Source organism: Acinonyx jubatus, chromosome A1 (genome assembly GCF_027475565.1).
Source record: "Acinonyx jubatus isolate Ajub_Pintada_27869175 chromosome A1, VMU_Ajub_asm_v1.0, whole genome shotgun sequence".
Lineage (NCBI taxonomy): Eukaryota > Metazoa > Chordata > Mammalia > Carnivora > Felidae > Acinonyx > Acinonyx jubatus.
The window spans coordinates 99,791,390-99,809,036 of record NC_069380.1 but is presented as its reverse complement, the minus strand read 5'-3'; the positions used below and the strand labels follow the sequence as shown (position 1 = coordinate 99,809,036).

At 35.1% G+C, this 17,647-nt stretch overlaps 1 protein-coding gene across 2 annotated transcripts in view; it reads right to left on the bottom strand.

The window, feature by feature from the left end:
- Positions 1 to 17,647, bottom strand: part of SNX2 (sorting nexin 2) — a 55,329-nt gene that overhangs the window by 19,461 nt on the left and 18,221 nt on the right. For both annotated transcript variants that reach the window (XM_053220278.1, XM_053220280.1), the window contains 6 exons: positions 15,636 to 15,753; positions 10,365 to 10,528; positions 8,971 to 9,037; positions 8,551 to 8,594; positions 7,026 to 7,167; positions 1,924 to 2,002 (listed from right to left, as the gene is read on the bottom strand). In XM_053220278.1, coding sequence (XP_053076253.1) covers positions 1,924 to 2,002; positions 7,026 to 7,167; positions 8,551 to 8,594; positions 8,971 to 9,037; positions 10,365 to 10,528; positions 15,636 to 15,753 — 614 coding nt within the window. The remainder of the gene's footprint in view (positions 1 to 1,923; positions 2,003 to 7,025; positions 7,168 to 8,550; positions 8,595 to 8,970; positions 9,038 to 10,364; positions 10,529 to 15,635; positions 15,754 to 17,647) is intronic.

Sequence of the window (17,647 nt, the reverse complement as noted above, 5' to 3'; positions counted from 1 at the left end):
CCACTAGATCAAATCCCAGTATTTCCTTACAACTCTCCTCAATGTTTCATACCACATGATGTTATGGTAAGTACTAAGCAATGCATTCAAGTTGCGAGAAAGGTGAATGTAGAATCAAATTATATGTCCTTGGTACAATAAATCTTCATTAAGTTCCTTATCAAGCATGCCATCTGAAACATTTCAAATTTACTCATAGAAAAATAGGACTTGAAAGGTTTCTCAAAGGGTCATGGTTACACTTTCAGGAAGAACTAAGCGAAATCGAAGCAGAACATTATCTACCTTTACTCTTAAAAACATTTGGTCTGTGACCTCTTTCACAACAGAAACAATTCTAAAGCCTAACCTAAACTTCTCTGGACACAATTTAATCCTTTCCTGAGTAAATGCTTTTCTCACAGGCACAATCTCATCCTTTAAGACTTCTGTAATAATAAGTTGCATAGTCAACTTTCTTACTGTAAATTGTTCAAACCTGACTGTACTGCAGCATTTTGTTAAAATGGAAACAATTTATTAATAAGACCCAAAAATAAAGTGACTTAAAAATAGTTTTAATAATAATGTGCACCCTGGAGATAGACATACTATTTCTTAAAATCTGTCCTATCCACCTCATCTACTGATTTTAAGCCAAAAGAGAAAATAAAGAATAAGCACATTCAATTAAAATAACAAGCAAAAAAACCCTATGAAATTAGAAAATTTCTATGTCTAGGTGATTACCAACTTATGTTCTAAAAGTTGGGCTTTAAGATAATTTCAAATTTTTTTTCTTAATTTTCAGCATAGCAAGGAAGGAATAAATGTTAAGATCCTGGGAGTGGGTTCCTCCTATCCGTAACTCATTTGGTCTGTGACAATGAAGACAACCCTTCAAAACTAAAGGAAACATGTCAAGTACTATGCAGTAAGGTAGCGCAAATGTATCAGACTTGAAGCATACAGTCAACTCAATAAATGACTCATACAATTGTACACTCAAGTCAAAATCAATTATACAAAATTGAAGGAGGGAGCACAAACTTAATTTTGTATTGTGTTTAATAACATTCCTAGCCAAGTAATAATTCAATGGAACTATAGTGAGCCAAATTATCCAACAAACAATGTGAATATGGGCAAAACTTCCTAGAACCTAAATAATACTAAATATTAAAAATCCAAATATTTCTTATCATTTCTTTCTTCCCATTCACAAGTTTCATGATATCTTTTTACAAGCTTAGCCATTCCTTACTCCTAATGCAAAATACAGCTATGTTTTTAAAAATAGATCTTATTTTATTACAAAAAATTTTTTTAAATGTTTATTCATTTTTGAGCAAGAGATACGTACACAGAGTGTAAGCAGGGGAAGGGCAAAGAGACAGGGAGACACAGAATGTGAAGCAGGTTCCAGGGTCTGAGCTGTCAGCACAGAGCCCGACACGGGGCTTGAAGTCACGAACCGCGAGATCATGACCTGAGCTGTAGTCAGACGCTTAACCAACTGAGCCACCCAGGTGCCACAAAAATCTCTACACCTAACGTGGGGCTGGAACTACAACCCCACAATCGAGAGTTACATGCTCAACCAACTAAAGCAGCCAGGTGCCCCTATGATACATTAATTCTATCCCCAACTAACTAATGCCTTTATATTCCTGCTTACAACACAGGATACAAAAGTAGGTGTTATTTTATTAGACATACTATTTGCTAAATACTAATCCACTATGATGATTAATGAAAACAGAACACAGTATTGTGTTGTTGAAAGAAGTAATTTTCTTAATAAAAGTTTAAAGCACTCTTAGTAGAACCATGAAATGGTACTGTGAAAAAAAACATTAAAATATAGTTGTGCCATATAATGGAATTAGACTTATTACTGAAATAAAAACATGACAGTAATAAAGCATAACTGTCTACAATTACCTTTCAAGAGCTGCTCTCCGTTTTTCTACAAATTCAGTGGATGACGAGTCTTCTTTACCCACTTTGACCTTGGTCATGCCTTTGAAAAAACACTCAATGAGACTCATGATAATTTTGTTATTTGAAACAGTTTTTTTATAGTCATTCCTTCATAATCTAAAATACACTTTAAATTTGAATGTGATTAAAAAAAAGAGCTCCTAAACTTATAACCAGTATCATACTTTAGAGAAATTATCACTCATCATATATTAACATCTCATCTTGCTAAGTACGCATAACATGAAACCAGATAAAGCAGAGGGTGAGCTGTGTCTGCAGTTTTCTAAACTCTATTTGCGTTCCTTATCTGTTACATATTACACTCATGGTAAATTAAAATGTGTTTGCATTTCAATATGCATAAAGACATTCAAATTAGCAAATTTAAGCTCAATTACTATTTTCATTTCTTATGAGTAATAATTAAGGTTCTTTAGTTTGGGGACTAGAAAAATGGAGTATAATCCATGAGTGTGCTAAGTATTTTCCTTGTTGTAGAGTCTAAAAACATGTTTATTTATGATAGCTAGTTTTGTAATAGCTGAAACAACAAACACTTCCATAAAAAATCATGTTAATCATTTCTGTACTGGCAATTTAAATTTTAACAATAATGTATCAAATTGCATATTTTTCTTTTTTCCTTGTGCTTTTTTCTTTCAGAATCAATTCTGTAGCAACGAAGTAATGACATATGCTACAACATGGATGAACTTTAAAGATACGCTATGAAAGCGGCGCCTGGGTGGCTCAGTCAGCTGAGTGTCTGACTCTCGGGTCACGATCCCAGGGTTGAGTCCCGCGTCAGGCTTGGTGGTCATACTTTGTGCTGAGTATGGAGCCTGTTTCAGGCTCATATGCATGTGTGCACACGCCCTCTCTCTCTCTCTCTCCTGCTCTCTCATCTCCCTTGCTTGCTACCTCTCTTAAAAGAAAAATACTATGTGAAGGAAACCTGTCACAAAGGCCCACTTATTTTCCTTTACATGAAACGTCCAGCATAGGTACATCTAGAGAGAAAGAAAATAAATTAAAGACTGCCTAGGCCTAGGGAGTTGGGGGAGTTAGAGGATGACGGGAAGTGCTAATAAAGAGGGGGCGCCTGGGTGGCTCAGTCGGTTAAGCATTTGACTTCAGATCAGGTCATGATCTCGCAGTCCGTGGGTTCAAGCCACGTGGTGGGCTCTCTGCTGTCAGCACAGAAGCCACTCTGGATCCTCTCTCTCTCTGTCCCTCCCCTGCTCATGTGCACTTTTTCTCTCTAAAATAAATAAACATGAGGGGCATCTGGATGGCTCAATCAGTTGGACATCCGACTTCTACTCAGGTCATGATCTAGCAGTTCATGACTTTGAGCCCCACGTCGGGCTGTGTGCTGACAGCTCAGAGCCTGGAGGCTGCTTTGGATTCTGCGTCTCCGTCTCTCTCTGCCCTTCCCTCGCTCATGCTCTGTCTCTCTCTCAAAAACGAATAAACATTAAAAAAATTTTTTTAATAAAAAATAAAATAAATATCAAAAAAATTTATTTAAAAAGAAGATATTCTAAAGTTGACTGTGGTGGTGTATGCACAACTCTGAATATACTAAAAGCCTTATACACCACATTGAATTATACACTTTATTTTTTTTAAGTAAGCTCTACACCCAATGGGGTGCTTGAACTCATAACCCTAAGCTCAAGAGTCACATGCTCTACCAACTGAACCAGCCAGACACCCCAAATTACACACTTTAAATGGATAAATCATATGGCATTTAAATTACATCTCAACAAAGCTATTAAAAATAGATTATGTAAAACCATGTAATTCTTATTCAGGCTGGTACATCTGGTAAATAAACATATCATCTATGAATGTTTTGCCTAACATAATTAATTCTTCTGAAATACAAGTTTGAAAAAGAAAACTCAAACACCTAAAATTATCCGCCATGAATGGACCACTAAAAGTGGGGTGTTACTGATATAACATATTGTTTCCCTCAAAAAAAATCTTACTGCTATGAAGTTCTTTACATTTTTCCCTTTAAGGATTTTCTGTTCATGCTACTTCATGCTACTGTTCATGCTAGAGGTAACTATTAAGGGCCACCAGAGCAAATAAACACTTACTCTAACCAATTAACTCTTAAAACTTTTCAACTTTGTTGTTCTTTTCTAAAAGCTTAGTGAAACAGTGGTTTTCAGTTAACTAATCTTACAAACAGGTTAACTGTGGGCTAATGAAAAGACTCCTGTTCTTTCAGGGGCAGTTCTAACTTTTCAGCAAAGACGACAAATTACAATTCCTTTTCTCCTGCCTCCACTTTAAGTGTTTGTTAGTTGAAAACCACTGGCTGTATACTTAAGAGGGCCTCCCATATATCAACAGTTTTGTGGACAACCTATTCACTTTTTAAATTTTTATTTTATTAAGTTTATTTATTTTGAGACAGAGACAGAGCGCACTTGCGAGCCAGTTGGGGAGGGGCAGAGAGGAGGGGGCAGAATCCCAAGCAAGCTCCGTGCTGCCAGCACAGAGCCTGACACAGGGCTCGAACCCAGACAAACTGTGAAACCAGGACCTAAACTGAAACCAAGAGTCAGACACTTAACCAACTGAGTTTTGTTTTTTAAAAAACTGGTAAGACAATTTGAAAAAATGACTGCTTCTGTATTTGCTTGGCTGCCAGGAAGTTCACAACAAATTTGTTACCCACCTTTAGTAATTACCTTTAGTAATTGTTCAGACTTTACATGTACATTTTAAAGAAACTATTTAACTTGGTTTCATCTTACTGTTTGACTATGGTTATTTTTCCTGCTAATTTCTTTCTTTAGATATATATACACATATCTATGTACGTATAGATATGTATGTGTATATGTATACACACATGCAAGCATACATATACACATATGTGCACACGTATATGCACGTGTACACATATGTGCGCGTGCATGCGTGTGCACACATATATTTTTTTAACTGCATTATATATGTAGTTGCCTCAAGTAGTTCCTGGAATAAAGTAGTATATAAATAAATATAGCACACGACAGGTTATGTAACCTCGATGAACCTTACCTTCCTTACCTATCACATAAGGACAACACTAAGTTAACTTCATAAAGTTGTTGTGAAGGTTAAATGAATCTCCTGGAAATTATTTAGCACAGTAACTTTCAATAAATGTTAATTATGCCTATAATTTAATTGATAACCTTACAACGTAATGGGCAATCTTGGCCACGTGTATGCATAATACAAACATAACCGTGTGACTGTCCCCTAATAACCTTTTGAAGCCTGTGAGAATCAACATCAGAAAAGGATGCTCTTAAGATTTAGTTTCTATCTTCTATTTTAAATTTACACATACTATTTATTATGCTGTAACAATTTGTGGAAGGTTGAAGATCATTAAGGCAAAATATTAGCTTAAAACAATTAACCAGGACATTAAAATTTACTTTTTCAAAAAAATTCTTTTTGCTCATTGTTTATAGACTGGATTAGCATGTTAGCCAGCAAAATGAGAAAAATAATTTATTTTTCCTCTTTTGATATATAAAAATAGTTGCACAACCTAATCAAAGAAAAAAAGGTAATAAATAATTTGTGATACAGGAAACTTAAGATCCATATAAATAGTAGGATGCCAGAAGATACCACTGCCAACGTTTTAAAGATAAGACAAGTAAGATTATGAAGTAGGTCAGCAGTTCCCAAAATACAGTCAGAATACAAGAAAGGTTTCTGAGACCCTTTTTCAGACAGGTGTCGGGGAAGGGTGTACCAAAAAGCCTATTTTCATAATAATACTAGACTACTGTCTTTTTTACTCTCATTCTTTTAGGAAAGCTCAGCAGAATTTTACAAAGGTTATATGGTGTGTTATATAACAAGAGATTGAATGCAGAAGCAGATATAAGAACATAGCTATTTTCTATTAAGCCAGATATCAGAGATTTGGAAAACTAAAACAAACAAAAAGCAAGCCACTCTTGTCACTTAAACTTACACTGCCTTACAAAAATTTAATTTATTGATATTCTTAATTTTTTAAAGTTTTTTTAAAGTAGACTCTACCCACAACGAGGGGCTTGAACTCACAACCCCGAGATCAAGAGTCACATGCTCTACCAACTGAACTAGCCAGGTGCCCCTACAAAGTTTTTTATAATAAAAAAACTCAGAGAATATAATAAATGCATTTAAATATGTCAGGTTTTAAAGTCATAAAAGATACCAACAGAAGTGCTCTTCAAACAAAATGTTTTTAAAAAGTAAAAACAAAAATTTAAAGATCAGCAAAATTCAATTTGAATATTTTCACAAAAAATTGAAAACACTGAGAAAAGAAGCACCAAATTTTAAGAGATGACATGTCTTTTAATGGGACAATGTAAGTTGTCCTCTTTTGAAATTTTCTGCATATTCTTTTTTTTTTTTTTTTAAAGCTCTACACCCAAAATGGGGCTTGAACTCCCAACCCTGTGGTCAAGAGTTGCACGCTCTGCCAAGAGAACCAACAGGTGCTTGCTCCCTTCTACAGATTTTTAACTAAGCCTTTATTACTTGTATAGGTAGAAATGTTTTTAAACATTAAATTGAGGTATGGAATATACTAACATGATACCTCTTATAAGATCTGGACTGGATCAAATCTTCTTTTTGGACAATGAATAGCTGAAACCCAAATACTTTCATTCCTTAGAATAATGTTAATATGCTACCAATATTAAGTATCTTCTGAATGTTACTTAGTAAAATGTTAGGGTTTGATTGTCTTCAACTTGGCAAATTCAGACCCAATATTTAACATCGTTATATAAATCAAATCCTAAATTGATCCTATATAAATAAAAATCCTAAGAGGTTAGAAAATAAAAGTATGAGCTTATACATTCTTAACTGATGAATGATTATCATAAATGGAATGTTTATTAAATGCAGTATTGCCAGACACTATAATTTATCCTGATAATAAATGATCATGGTAGCCTAATAATCTAGGTAGTTTAAAACTGAACTAGTAGCAGTAACTTTTTTTTTTTTTTTAAATTCATACTTACCTACTATACTCTTTTCTGGAGCTGGTGGCACAATATAACCAACATGTAAATACTTGCTTGCTAATTTGCTATGCAAACCGAGAAAGTCACTGAATCTTCTTTTAACTGAAAATTCACTCTTACTGAACATGGAAAGAGAAGTCTACAAGTGAAGAAGAGGCATTTTAAATTTTGAATACTAAGCAATTCTTCAGAAGTTAGCATCACATAAACCTGTGAACATATGTATACCTACACACACGTTTTACTTTGCAAAAGACCACAGGGTAGCCAACTAATGTGGAATACACATTTCTAACCAAAAAAAAAAAAAAAAAAAATTCCTACGTTATTATACATTGTGTTTTGTTTTGTTTTTACAGAGACTTAAAAGGACAAAATGTTTGCTTTATTCTATCCTTGACTCATCTCATCAACTCTAATTACATTTAGGTCAATGACTCTTAAATCTTTACCTCTGGCCCAGATCTCCTCTGAGCTTCAGTCCAATATATCAAAATGCCCAAGGGACACTTCCACTTAAATCTGACTGCCACCTCAAGTTCACCACATCTCCTGCTGGAACATAATCTCCATGTGGGAAGGGCACGTGTCTGTACTGTTTCCTATTATAAACTCTTGTGCTTGGAAACGAGCCAGACCCCACGATTAAGTGTTTAATAAATATCTGTTCAATGAATTAACAAATTCTTTACCCCCATCCAAAAACTGTGTTGCTCTCTCTGTGTTGCCTTTTCTCTGAGATCACTCTGACACAACCACAGAGATCCTCTAGTCGGTAACTTAGGCATCTCTCTTTCACTCTGCACATCCAAGCTCTACTGATTCTACTCCCTACAACAACTCAGGAAGCCATTACTTTGTTCATCCCCAGAATCTACTCTTTAGTATAAAATATTACTTCTCACAGCTAGGAATGCTGCAGATCCTCTTTGTCTCTTTTAAGATCCGAAGGTCTACAATCCTTTAGAAATGACAATGGAATTAACTGGAAATCTTGACCTATATATACTTTGCCCTCCCAAATTAGGAATCGGAGAGATCTTTCTAAAAGAAAAATCTAATTGTGCCACACTCTTGCTTGAATCTCTTCAGTTGCTCTCTATTATACTCAGGACGAACCCAAGTTCGTTCATGTGGCTGCTGGTAATACAGGGAGGCTACTGCCGAACAATTCAATCAGGTACCATGTCTTGCAGATCCCAGAAAGCACACTGTTTTCTGGAGGTCTGGCCTTCACAAAAGCAAATAGCTTTGCCTGGAGCAAGCATTCTTCTCCTTTCTCCAAGAACCTCTCTTGCCCATCATTTTCCCCTATCTTTGTCTAGGTTAGGTTCCTCCCTACATACAAAATGCAAAATACTTTACCTCTACTTTACAGAATACTGTACTTAACAAACCATAACTCATGTAACTACTTATGTGAAATCTTCACTGGATGGTAACCTGTGTAAAGACAGGATGTTGTAATCTCATACTACACATGGTGAGGGCTTACTACTTCTCTGAAGGAGCAAAGGCTTACCTTTGTTGTTACTCTATATGCCATGTAAGCATTCATGCCATCACCTACAAGAAAAGTCAAACAATACTATTAAAAATAACAAGCTTAACACACACACACAAAGGTAACTATGTGAAGTAATACGTTGACTGACTTGATTGTGGTAATGTATTATTGTATACATATATTAAATGTGTACATATATTAAATCAGCATCCTGTATACCTTAAATATATACGATCATGTGTTAATTATAATTCAATAAAGCTGAAAAAAGTAAAATGAGTAAAAAAGTAAAATTTAGAGTAAAAAGCCCCAGAAGCTTAAAAATGAAAGTACCATTTTAATACTGTTAACATTGCACTTAAGAAAAACAGCATATTAACAACCAAGGTACTTATCAAAAAGAACGAAATTAAAGTGTACTAAATATTGACTCACCGACTTTCTCCGGATCTGATACACCAATTTCTATGTCAAAAACATCTCCATTTGCTTCTTCTTCAATCTAGAAAAGATAACTTTTTTGATGTTAAAGATTCCAATTTAGATTACTGTTTTAACACTAATAACTTTAATTTTCACGATCTTTTATTAGGGTCAGTGTCAAAACAATTTAAAAAGCCACTCAGCATTCCATTTCTGAAAAACAAAAGCTTTCACATTTCCTGACAATATTTAAAAACACACACACACACACACGTGCACACATTCACAACACACACGTACAGAAACTAGGAAGAGGATCATCTGGAGAAGTTACAGAAAGCCTGTGTTCTCACACCTCTGCAGATTTAGTCTTCTGGAAGAGTACTGTCGAAGTTTTCTTTGTTCTATATACAGAATCTTGAGATTCACATTATTAAACTAATACCTTAATGATTTTTAATACTAGCACTTTCTGAAGTTGTCTCTAGTCTTTAATGACCAGGAGGAAGTAGCCATTACTTTTGCCCGTAGCACACTACCTATCAATAGAAATAATTACACTAGACTCTTCAGCACCATGATTTGCCTAATAACCCAGTAAACACACATTCTTCCTGAAGACAACGAAAGGACTACTATAAAGCAGTAAGTAGGAAAAATGGTAACCGCATGAGACTGCAGGGAAGCACTTTTTAATGCCGTTGTAAATAAGCGATCTAGGAGCAGCTCTGCAGGCAAGTCTGGTTATTCTCAAGAAGAAAGCACAGAAATTTGTTAAATCTTGCAAATATTTTAGAGTAATATTAATAGCCTAAAATTACCTAAAACTTTGTCTAACCATAACCCTTTTTTCCCCAAAGTTGTCTTCTTGTACAGATTTTTAAAAAACTAAACCTTATTTGACTTGTAAGGTCAAGTATATAAATCAGAAACCCTAAAAAAATAGCTCAGAAACTTCCACAAACACCACCCTTACACGCCTGTAGGCCCTCTTGTGCTTCCTCTCCACTCACAACCCACTCTGCACGCTGCCAACATAACCACTAACATTTACTGCACGATTCATCAAATAAAATTACTCAAAAGATCACTTTATTAAAGTTTTCAAAGCACTTTCAAACATTTTCTCATTTGACCAACAAAGAAACCCTGAGTCATACATTACCATCGTGAGATCACAAATGACAAAATCCTTAAGAAGGAAAGTAATGTGCCCAAGTCATTGGGTTAAAAAGTGATGAGGATAACATTAGAAGCCACATCAGTTGACTTCTTTAGTCCAATACGGTTTTTCCCCAAATGTTGAAATGGCCTTGATTAGAGAGCCTCACAAGAGAGTGATGCTGGGCAGGGAACAAAAGCTTACTATTTACATTTCAATCTAGAATAGAAACATTTTTCCATACCTCCTCCCTGGATCTATCAAAGATCACAGGAGCAGATATACTCTTTGATTCCATTCTGGGAGCAATGAGTGTAGTAGGGGTCACAGGTGTAACTGCAGGAGAAGGCTCTGAGGAGAGGATAGGTTCCCTTTCTGGACTATCCAGAGAAACTTCTTCTGTGGCTTCTAGATACAAATGAAACAAGTTACTTACTTAAGGACAGTGATAACAAACCCCTGCAGTCTACATTGCAGTTAATGAGTCATGAAAAATAGTTTTATACTACTCACATATATCAAAATAATGGCATTTAAAAATGGTTGTTATAATTTAATGAATCATTCCTTAAATGTTTATCAAAACTTTAAAACCAATAGTGACTGTGTTGATTTCAGGAAGAATTAAAGTAGGTCAGCTTAATTATCTAAACTAGTGGTAAGAATAAACTAGAAGGAAAGCAATGATGTGGATAATTCCACATTCATTTATGTTTGGGTTTATCCTACATCTTATACTTGGGGTAACTTACCTTTCAAAATCTTTTATTCAAACTAACATTATGATTACTTTACAAACAAAAATTTCATGGTAACAGACTGCCCAGAAATATCCTAAATGGGATTAAAAATCTGTTATGGAAAATCCACAAAGTTAGTGATCTAAAGCAATTAACTGCTAAAGATTACTGGATATTAGTTGAATACACAAATATGACACAAAGCAAACAGCTGTTTAGGTTTTAATTTAAAATGCTCATTCACTTGAAAAAATCTAAAATTAAACATAATTAAAACCAAATCAAATCAATAAACTGTCTACAAACTAGGTAACACTGTGCTAAATGCAATGGATAAACACAAAGAAATGTAAAGTATCATACCTGCCCTCAGGGAGTTTATAATCTAGTTGGGAAAACAAGACACAAGCATGTGGAATGTTAAATAATAATAAAAGACATATAATAGGCAAGAGAACAATAAAAAAGAATGTTACAAGAAAGACATTTAACTGGTATATGAACTACAGAACAAACACTACCATTTGAGATGAGACAACACGTTAGGGTGGGGAAAATCAGCAGCAGTTTATCAAAGTGATCTGGATGCATAGAGAAAAAAGGGGCGAAGAAATCTAGGAAAATGAAACAATAGCATAAAGAAAAAGCAAAACCAGAAAAATGAAAATTACATTCAGTGGCCATAATGAAAACCACAGTTCGGTGGGATTATAGAGAATTGATAACAGGAGAAGAAGGCAGGGCTGTAAGGGGAACAGAATCAGACCAGCAGTTTCTAACCTGAGGTTCTTAGATTCCCAGAAGTTTGGGAAGGTAGAAATGGCAGTCAGTGATCCTGAAATATGGTAAATAATGTTAAGATTTACATTTAAATGTGAACAGGGTAAACAGGTCAACATTTTATCAATCTAGTCTTACTGGTTTTCCCATGTTGATGAGACCCTCACTGACTCAGCTCTCTTGATATTTTTAAATTAAAAATAAAAAGAATAACCAAAATCATACTAACCAGAGGAAGGAAGATAGACTGTAGATGTAAAATACACAGACAATAAATGACCCTGATAGAACGACTAAAAGCTTACACGCGGCTTCAGGCTGTTAACACTGCTAGTATTTATTCATTTTCTAAGAAATGAAACCAATTGATCAATAAAAGAAAGTAAGAAAGCAGTGTAGCATAGGTAGGCGGTGTGAGATCCATAATCTACAGACAAGCCAAACAGCAAGCAGCAAACAAAAGAGATAAATAAAAAGAAATCTAAAATTCTCTGAAAGAGGTACTGCTATGCGCAACAAATCCAGACACAAAAAAAGGGAAAGGCATATAAACTTTATTGATGTATCAGGACAGATACAGTAACTTTAATTTTTCAATCACAGTTTACTTCACTGATACCAGATTCTTTGTTCTTTGCAAGGACTGAGTAGCTGTTTCATAAATAGTAGGTAACCTCAAAATAAGAAAAGCTAACTATGATCTACTCAAGTAGCTGATACGGAGAAGGAAAATGGATACAGAAAGAAAGAGATTAGACTTAGCACATTAACTACCATATAGTCAGTCTGCTTTAGTCTTCTCATGACTTTACTACAACAAATTCACATAACTTAATTTAAACCAGAACTTAATTTAAACCTGTGGAGATGCCCCAAAGGTTTTAAGCATAAAGATTAACTTCTCCTTGGAAGAGATACTTTGAAGACAAATATAGATTGATTATGTCAATGTCAGAGAAGTAATTTCATTCGTATCATAGATACCAGAGAATTTTTTAAACAAAGGAATACTCATTAAACTTACAATTGGTGTCATAAATGAAATAAGCTAACGACCCTGGCAAAAACAAGATTTAAAAGTATAGCACAATTTCAACACAGGTAATTTCCTCACCCTCAGTTATTCCTCTACGACAATGTCTTGAAGTATGTGCAGTGAAGCTTAGTCTGAAGGATGTAACAAATGGTGGAGGGGCTTATAGTCAACCACATTTGGTGAATGCTCTCCAAGTAAACTAGCAACAGTAACATGTCACACTTACAACCTTTTTCTGGTACCACCCCTGACATAACAGTACCTGAAATGCTCCCCAAAACATCTTAGCAGAGTACCTACAGTATCTAATCTTTTCATGGTTTTAAAATCAAAATGGCTAGATCACTAGAGCAATATTTATATTCTCTCCCTGATGTAGGGGAAATAAACTAAGTACATGTTCTTTTAGTAATGAACAATAGTTTTCATCACCCTGATAACACAGGCTCCTCTGTTATGGTTCCAAGAACCACACCTGCTTAAAAGCATTAAGATGGAAGTGTATAGATAGTATTAATCCTTTCACATAAAAATGATCAGATTAGGAGTGTCTGGATGGCTCAGTAGGTTAAGTTGGAGCCCCGCGTCAGGCTCTGGGCTGACACCTCAGAGACTGGAGCCTGCTTTGGATTCTATGTCTCCCTCTCTCTCTCTCTGCCCCTCCCTTGTTCACACACTGTCTCTAAAAAAAATAAACATTTCTAAACATTTAAAAAAACATTTAAAAAATTCTTAACAAAGTGTTTATGTTCTGACAGAGAGAGAGAGAGAGAGAGAGAGAGAGAGAGAGAGAGAGAGTCAGTCAGGGAGGGGCAGCGATACAGGGAGACAGGCTCTGCGTTGTCAGAGCAGAGGCGGAAACAGGGCTCAAACCCATGAACTGTGAGATCATGATCTGAGCCAAAGTTGAACATTCAACTGACTGAGCCCCCCAGACGCCTCTCTCTCTTTTTTTAAAACAAACACTAACACTGACCATCACTGAATCACAATATTTAGTATAGGTTGCTAGGTAGAGCAGAACACAAAAAAGATTTTTCTAATTAAGCGAAGTGGGCAAATATCAACGTATACTCATCTGGAAACTGATCAGTTGTGGATACTGGTTAAAAAAAAAAAAACAAAAAACCCTCACATAGTCCTGGCGTTAGAACTTTCAGCGTATTCTTTACGTATGAGTTTTGAGACTTCAAGGTGAAAGGGTCCTTTATAAAACAGATAATCCAAAACTTCCATGTAAAACCCTCTATTGGGGGAATACACACTTTATTTTTTTATTTTAAAAAAATATTTGGGGTGTGCCAGGTTTTTTTTTTAATCTTTATTAAATGTTTTTTAATGTTTCTCTATTTTTAAGACAGAGAGAGAGAGAGACAGAGTGTGAGCAGGGGAGGGGCAGAGAGAGGGAGGGAGACATAGAACTCTAAGCAGGTTCCAGGCTCTGAGCTGTCAGCACAGAGCCTGACACAGGGCTTGAACTTATGGACCTCAAGATCATGACCTGAGGCAAAGGTGGGAAGCTTAACCGACTGAGCCACCCAGGCGCCCTAGGAATACATACTTTAAATTAGTACCCACTTAGAAGAGAAAGGACTCATGTCTTTTATTTTAAAACATAAATGCCATGAAAAAACTTTAAAGGATGCCTGGGAAAAAGTCTGTAAAAGAAAACAAAAAGAAATATTATGACTTTGGTTAACTGTCATTTTACTATAAGTTGTTAGGTAGCTACGAAATAAGTGAATAAATAAATGGGAAATATTATTGGTATTTGGTATGGTATTTTAAATTTTTTGACATGTTAAAATACACGAATTCATCTGTAGTAAAAATTTTTCATAAAACTAATCAAGAAGGAATGTATATGGACCTTTGAGATGGAGAAGTGGTGTTTTTTTTTAATGTTTATTATTATTTTTTTGATAGAGAGAGAGAACACGCATGCACTTGCAAGGAGGGGAGGGTCAGAGAGAGGGAGACACAGAACCCAAAGCAGGCTCCAGTTGGCTCAAACTCACAAACCACGAGATCACAGCCTGAGCTGAATGTGGACAGTTAACCAACTGAGCCATCCAGGTGTCCCAAGACATAAAATTTTATCTTCAAAGACATTGATGAAAAAAATACAGAATGGCTCAAATATGCAACTACCGTTAAAGCTGAGGACATGTTGTTAAATTTTAACTCAATGAAAACCAGTTCAGGTAAATCAAGCCGTTAAACAAAGATCTACTACTTTAATTTTTTTGTCATTAATCTTAAACAGATTCTGCCTTTTAATATCCAAGCATTAACTTTTGCCTAAGTTTTAAAGTTAAAGCAGGTAACTGTTTTGAAGAGAATCCAATTTTTTAAGATTTTATTTTTAAGTCATTTCTACACCCAACCCCAAGATAAAGAGTCATATGGCTCCAACTGAGCCAGCCAGGTGCCCCAAGAATCCAATTATTTTAAAGGCAGGACCACACCAAATCCTGCCTCCGTATCGAAAATAAATACCACAACCAACAATTTACTCATCCACAAGTGAATCAAAACAGAACTATGGTAAATACTAAAGTATTTTATTGAAACAAACATATTTGAAATAATTTTAAAATCGAGTTTAATTTTGCTTGTGTTAACCTGTAAGTAATAAAGACGACAATTACCGCTATTTGTCAAAGTATGAATGCCACAATCATTAGTTTTTTGAGTCAAAACATAAAATTATAATATGTGATTTACTTTCAAATGCTTCAAACAAGAAAGGATCACATGTTTGCTTCTCTCAACAGTCTGTATTTTTCACAAAGCGATCTAACTGGAACTAACTGGAAATTTCCTATCTTTCCAAGGTGTTAACAAGAGCTACCACTAACCTTACACGAAATCTCAGTTTTGCGTTACAGAGTATCATGTAACAGGATATATGCTACAAATGACTGTTACTAAAAAAATAAAAAATATTTATAATTACCTGCAAAAAGATCTTCCCTGTCATCATCTAGGACAACCTCTGCAGGCTTCCGACCATTGGAGTTTGTACTAACATCTTCTGCAGGAAGACTAGCTGGTTCTGGAGATGATGGACTTGACTGTTAAAAAAATAACAACAGATAATGAATTAGCATGTTTAGCTGTTATAATTATGACTCTATACATTATAGAAACAGAACATTCTCTTGATAAAAAGTGAAGAACAAGAACAGCTATTTATCCTACCTCCTCTGAGAGTAAGAATGAACCAAAAACACATTTTTATTCATTTTCCTTAACAAAAACTCATTTAAGATTTTTAAAAAAATCTTTTTTGATCATCCTTTTAGAGATACTAATTTATCATGTTGACTTATAATTAACAAAAAATACTTTACAGTCACATATAATATTATATAAGAGCAAAAATCAGATCTTGAAAACATGTTGCATGAATAAAAAGTTCAAAGCATTCCTTTAACGTAAGAGAAAGGTTTAGTATTAGTTGAATTAAGAGTAAAATTATTCTAAAATTCTATGGTTTCAAATGAAAAATAAGCTCTCTTCCCAAACATTTACATCTCAAATGAGCATAGGGACTGTTTTTGAACTTCTTAACCTTAAAGTACAAGGACCACCAAAATAGAATCTAGACTGTGAAGGTTTTAGCTTTATTGTAGCTTTTTTCTAACAGTTAAAACCAATACTCCTTTTTAAAATCATCACATAAAAAGTGTGTATGTCAAAAGTGCACTAGATATTTTCACAAACCGAACACACTTGTGTAACCAGCACAGGATCAAGAAAGAGAACCCCAGAAGCTCTACTTCCATTCTTTACTCTCCACCCCCCCAAGCTTCAACCAGCATGGATTAGTTTCCACTGTTGCTGTTCTTCATAAAACTGGAACCATAGAGAATATATTCTTTAGCGTTTTGTTTTCTTTTAATGTTATGTATTCAAGATACTTCCATAGTAACAGATTACTCATTCTTGCTGCTGCAAAATATTCCATTGTGTAAATATACCTCAATTGATCCATTCTATTACCGATGGGACATGTGGATAGTCTTCACTTTCGTACTACCATCAATATTCCTGTATAAACCTCCAGTGTATGTATGTTTTAACAAACACGGGATCGAATTTCTGCTTTGTATGTATGAGTAGAATAGTTAGACCACATGGCAGGTCAATGTCCTGATTTAGAAGATATCATTAAACAATCTTCCAAAGTGGTTACACAATTTACACTCCCACCAGCAGCACATGAAAATATCAATTGCTCCACATCCTTTTCAACATTTTGATATATTCCATCATTTTCCATGTTAACTATTATGCCAACATAAAGAGTATCTTATTGTGGTTTGAATTTGCATTTTCCTGAGGAATAATGACATTCAGCAATTTTTCACATGTTAAATGGCCATTTGAATATCCTCTTTTGTGAAGTCTCCAAGTATTTTGCCCATTTTGCTGTTTTTCTTAGTGACTTGTAGTTCTTTTTAAAAAAATGTTTATTTTTTTATTTTGAGACAAAGAGCAAGCAGGAGGGATACAGAGAGAGAGAGAGAGAGAGAGAGAGAGAGAGAGAGAGAGAGAAGAGAGAATCCCAAGGAGGCTACACCCTGTCAGCAGAGCCTGATGCGGGCCTTAATCCCTCAAAAGGGTGAGATCATGACCTGAGGCAAAATCAAGAGTTGGACACTCAGTCACATGAACCACTCAGGTGCCCCTCTCATTAGATTTTTAAGTAAACTATCCCCTATGGCATAAGGACATTTCTTTACAGCTTTCAAAATCAGTTTCAATTATTTACTGAATTTAAAGGGGAGGCTCTCTTTTCCCTCAGGAACTCATTCTTACAGCCTCAAACTCTCACATAGGTGGGCCTCCATTTACCTTACCAATTTTACTTGAAGGAATTTAAAAACAACTAAGCTTATACATTTTTCATGTGGAAGATGTTCCTGGCAATCTCAACCTCATCTCTAGCTAAGTCTGATTAGG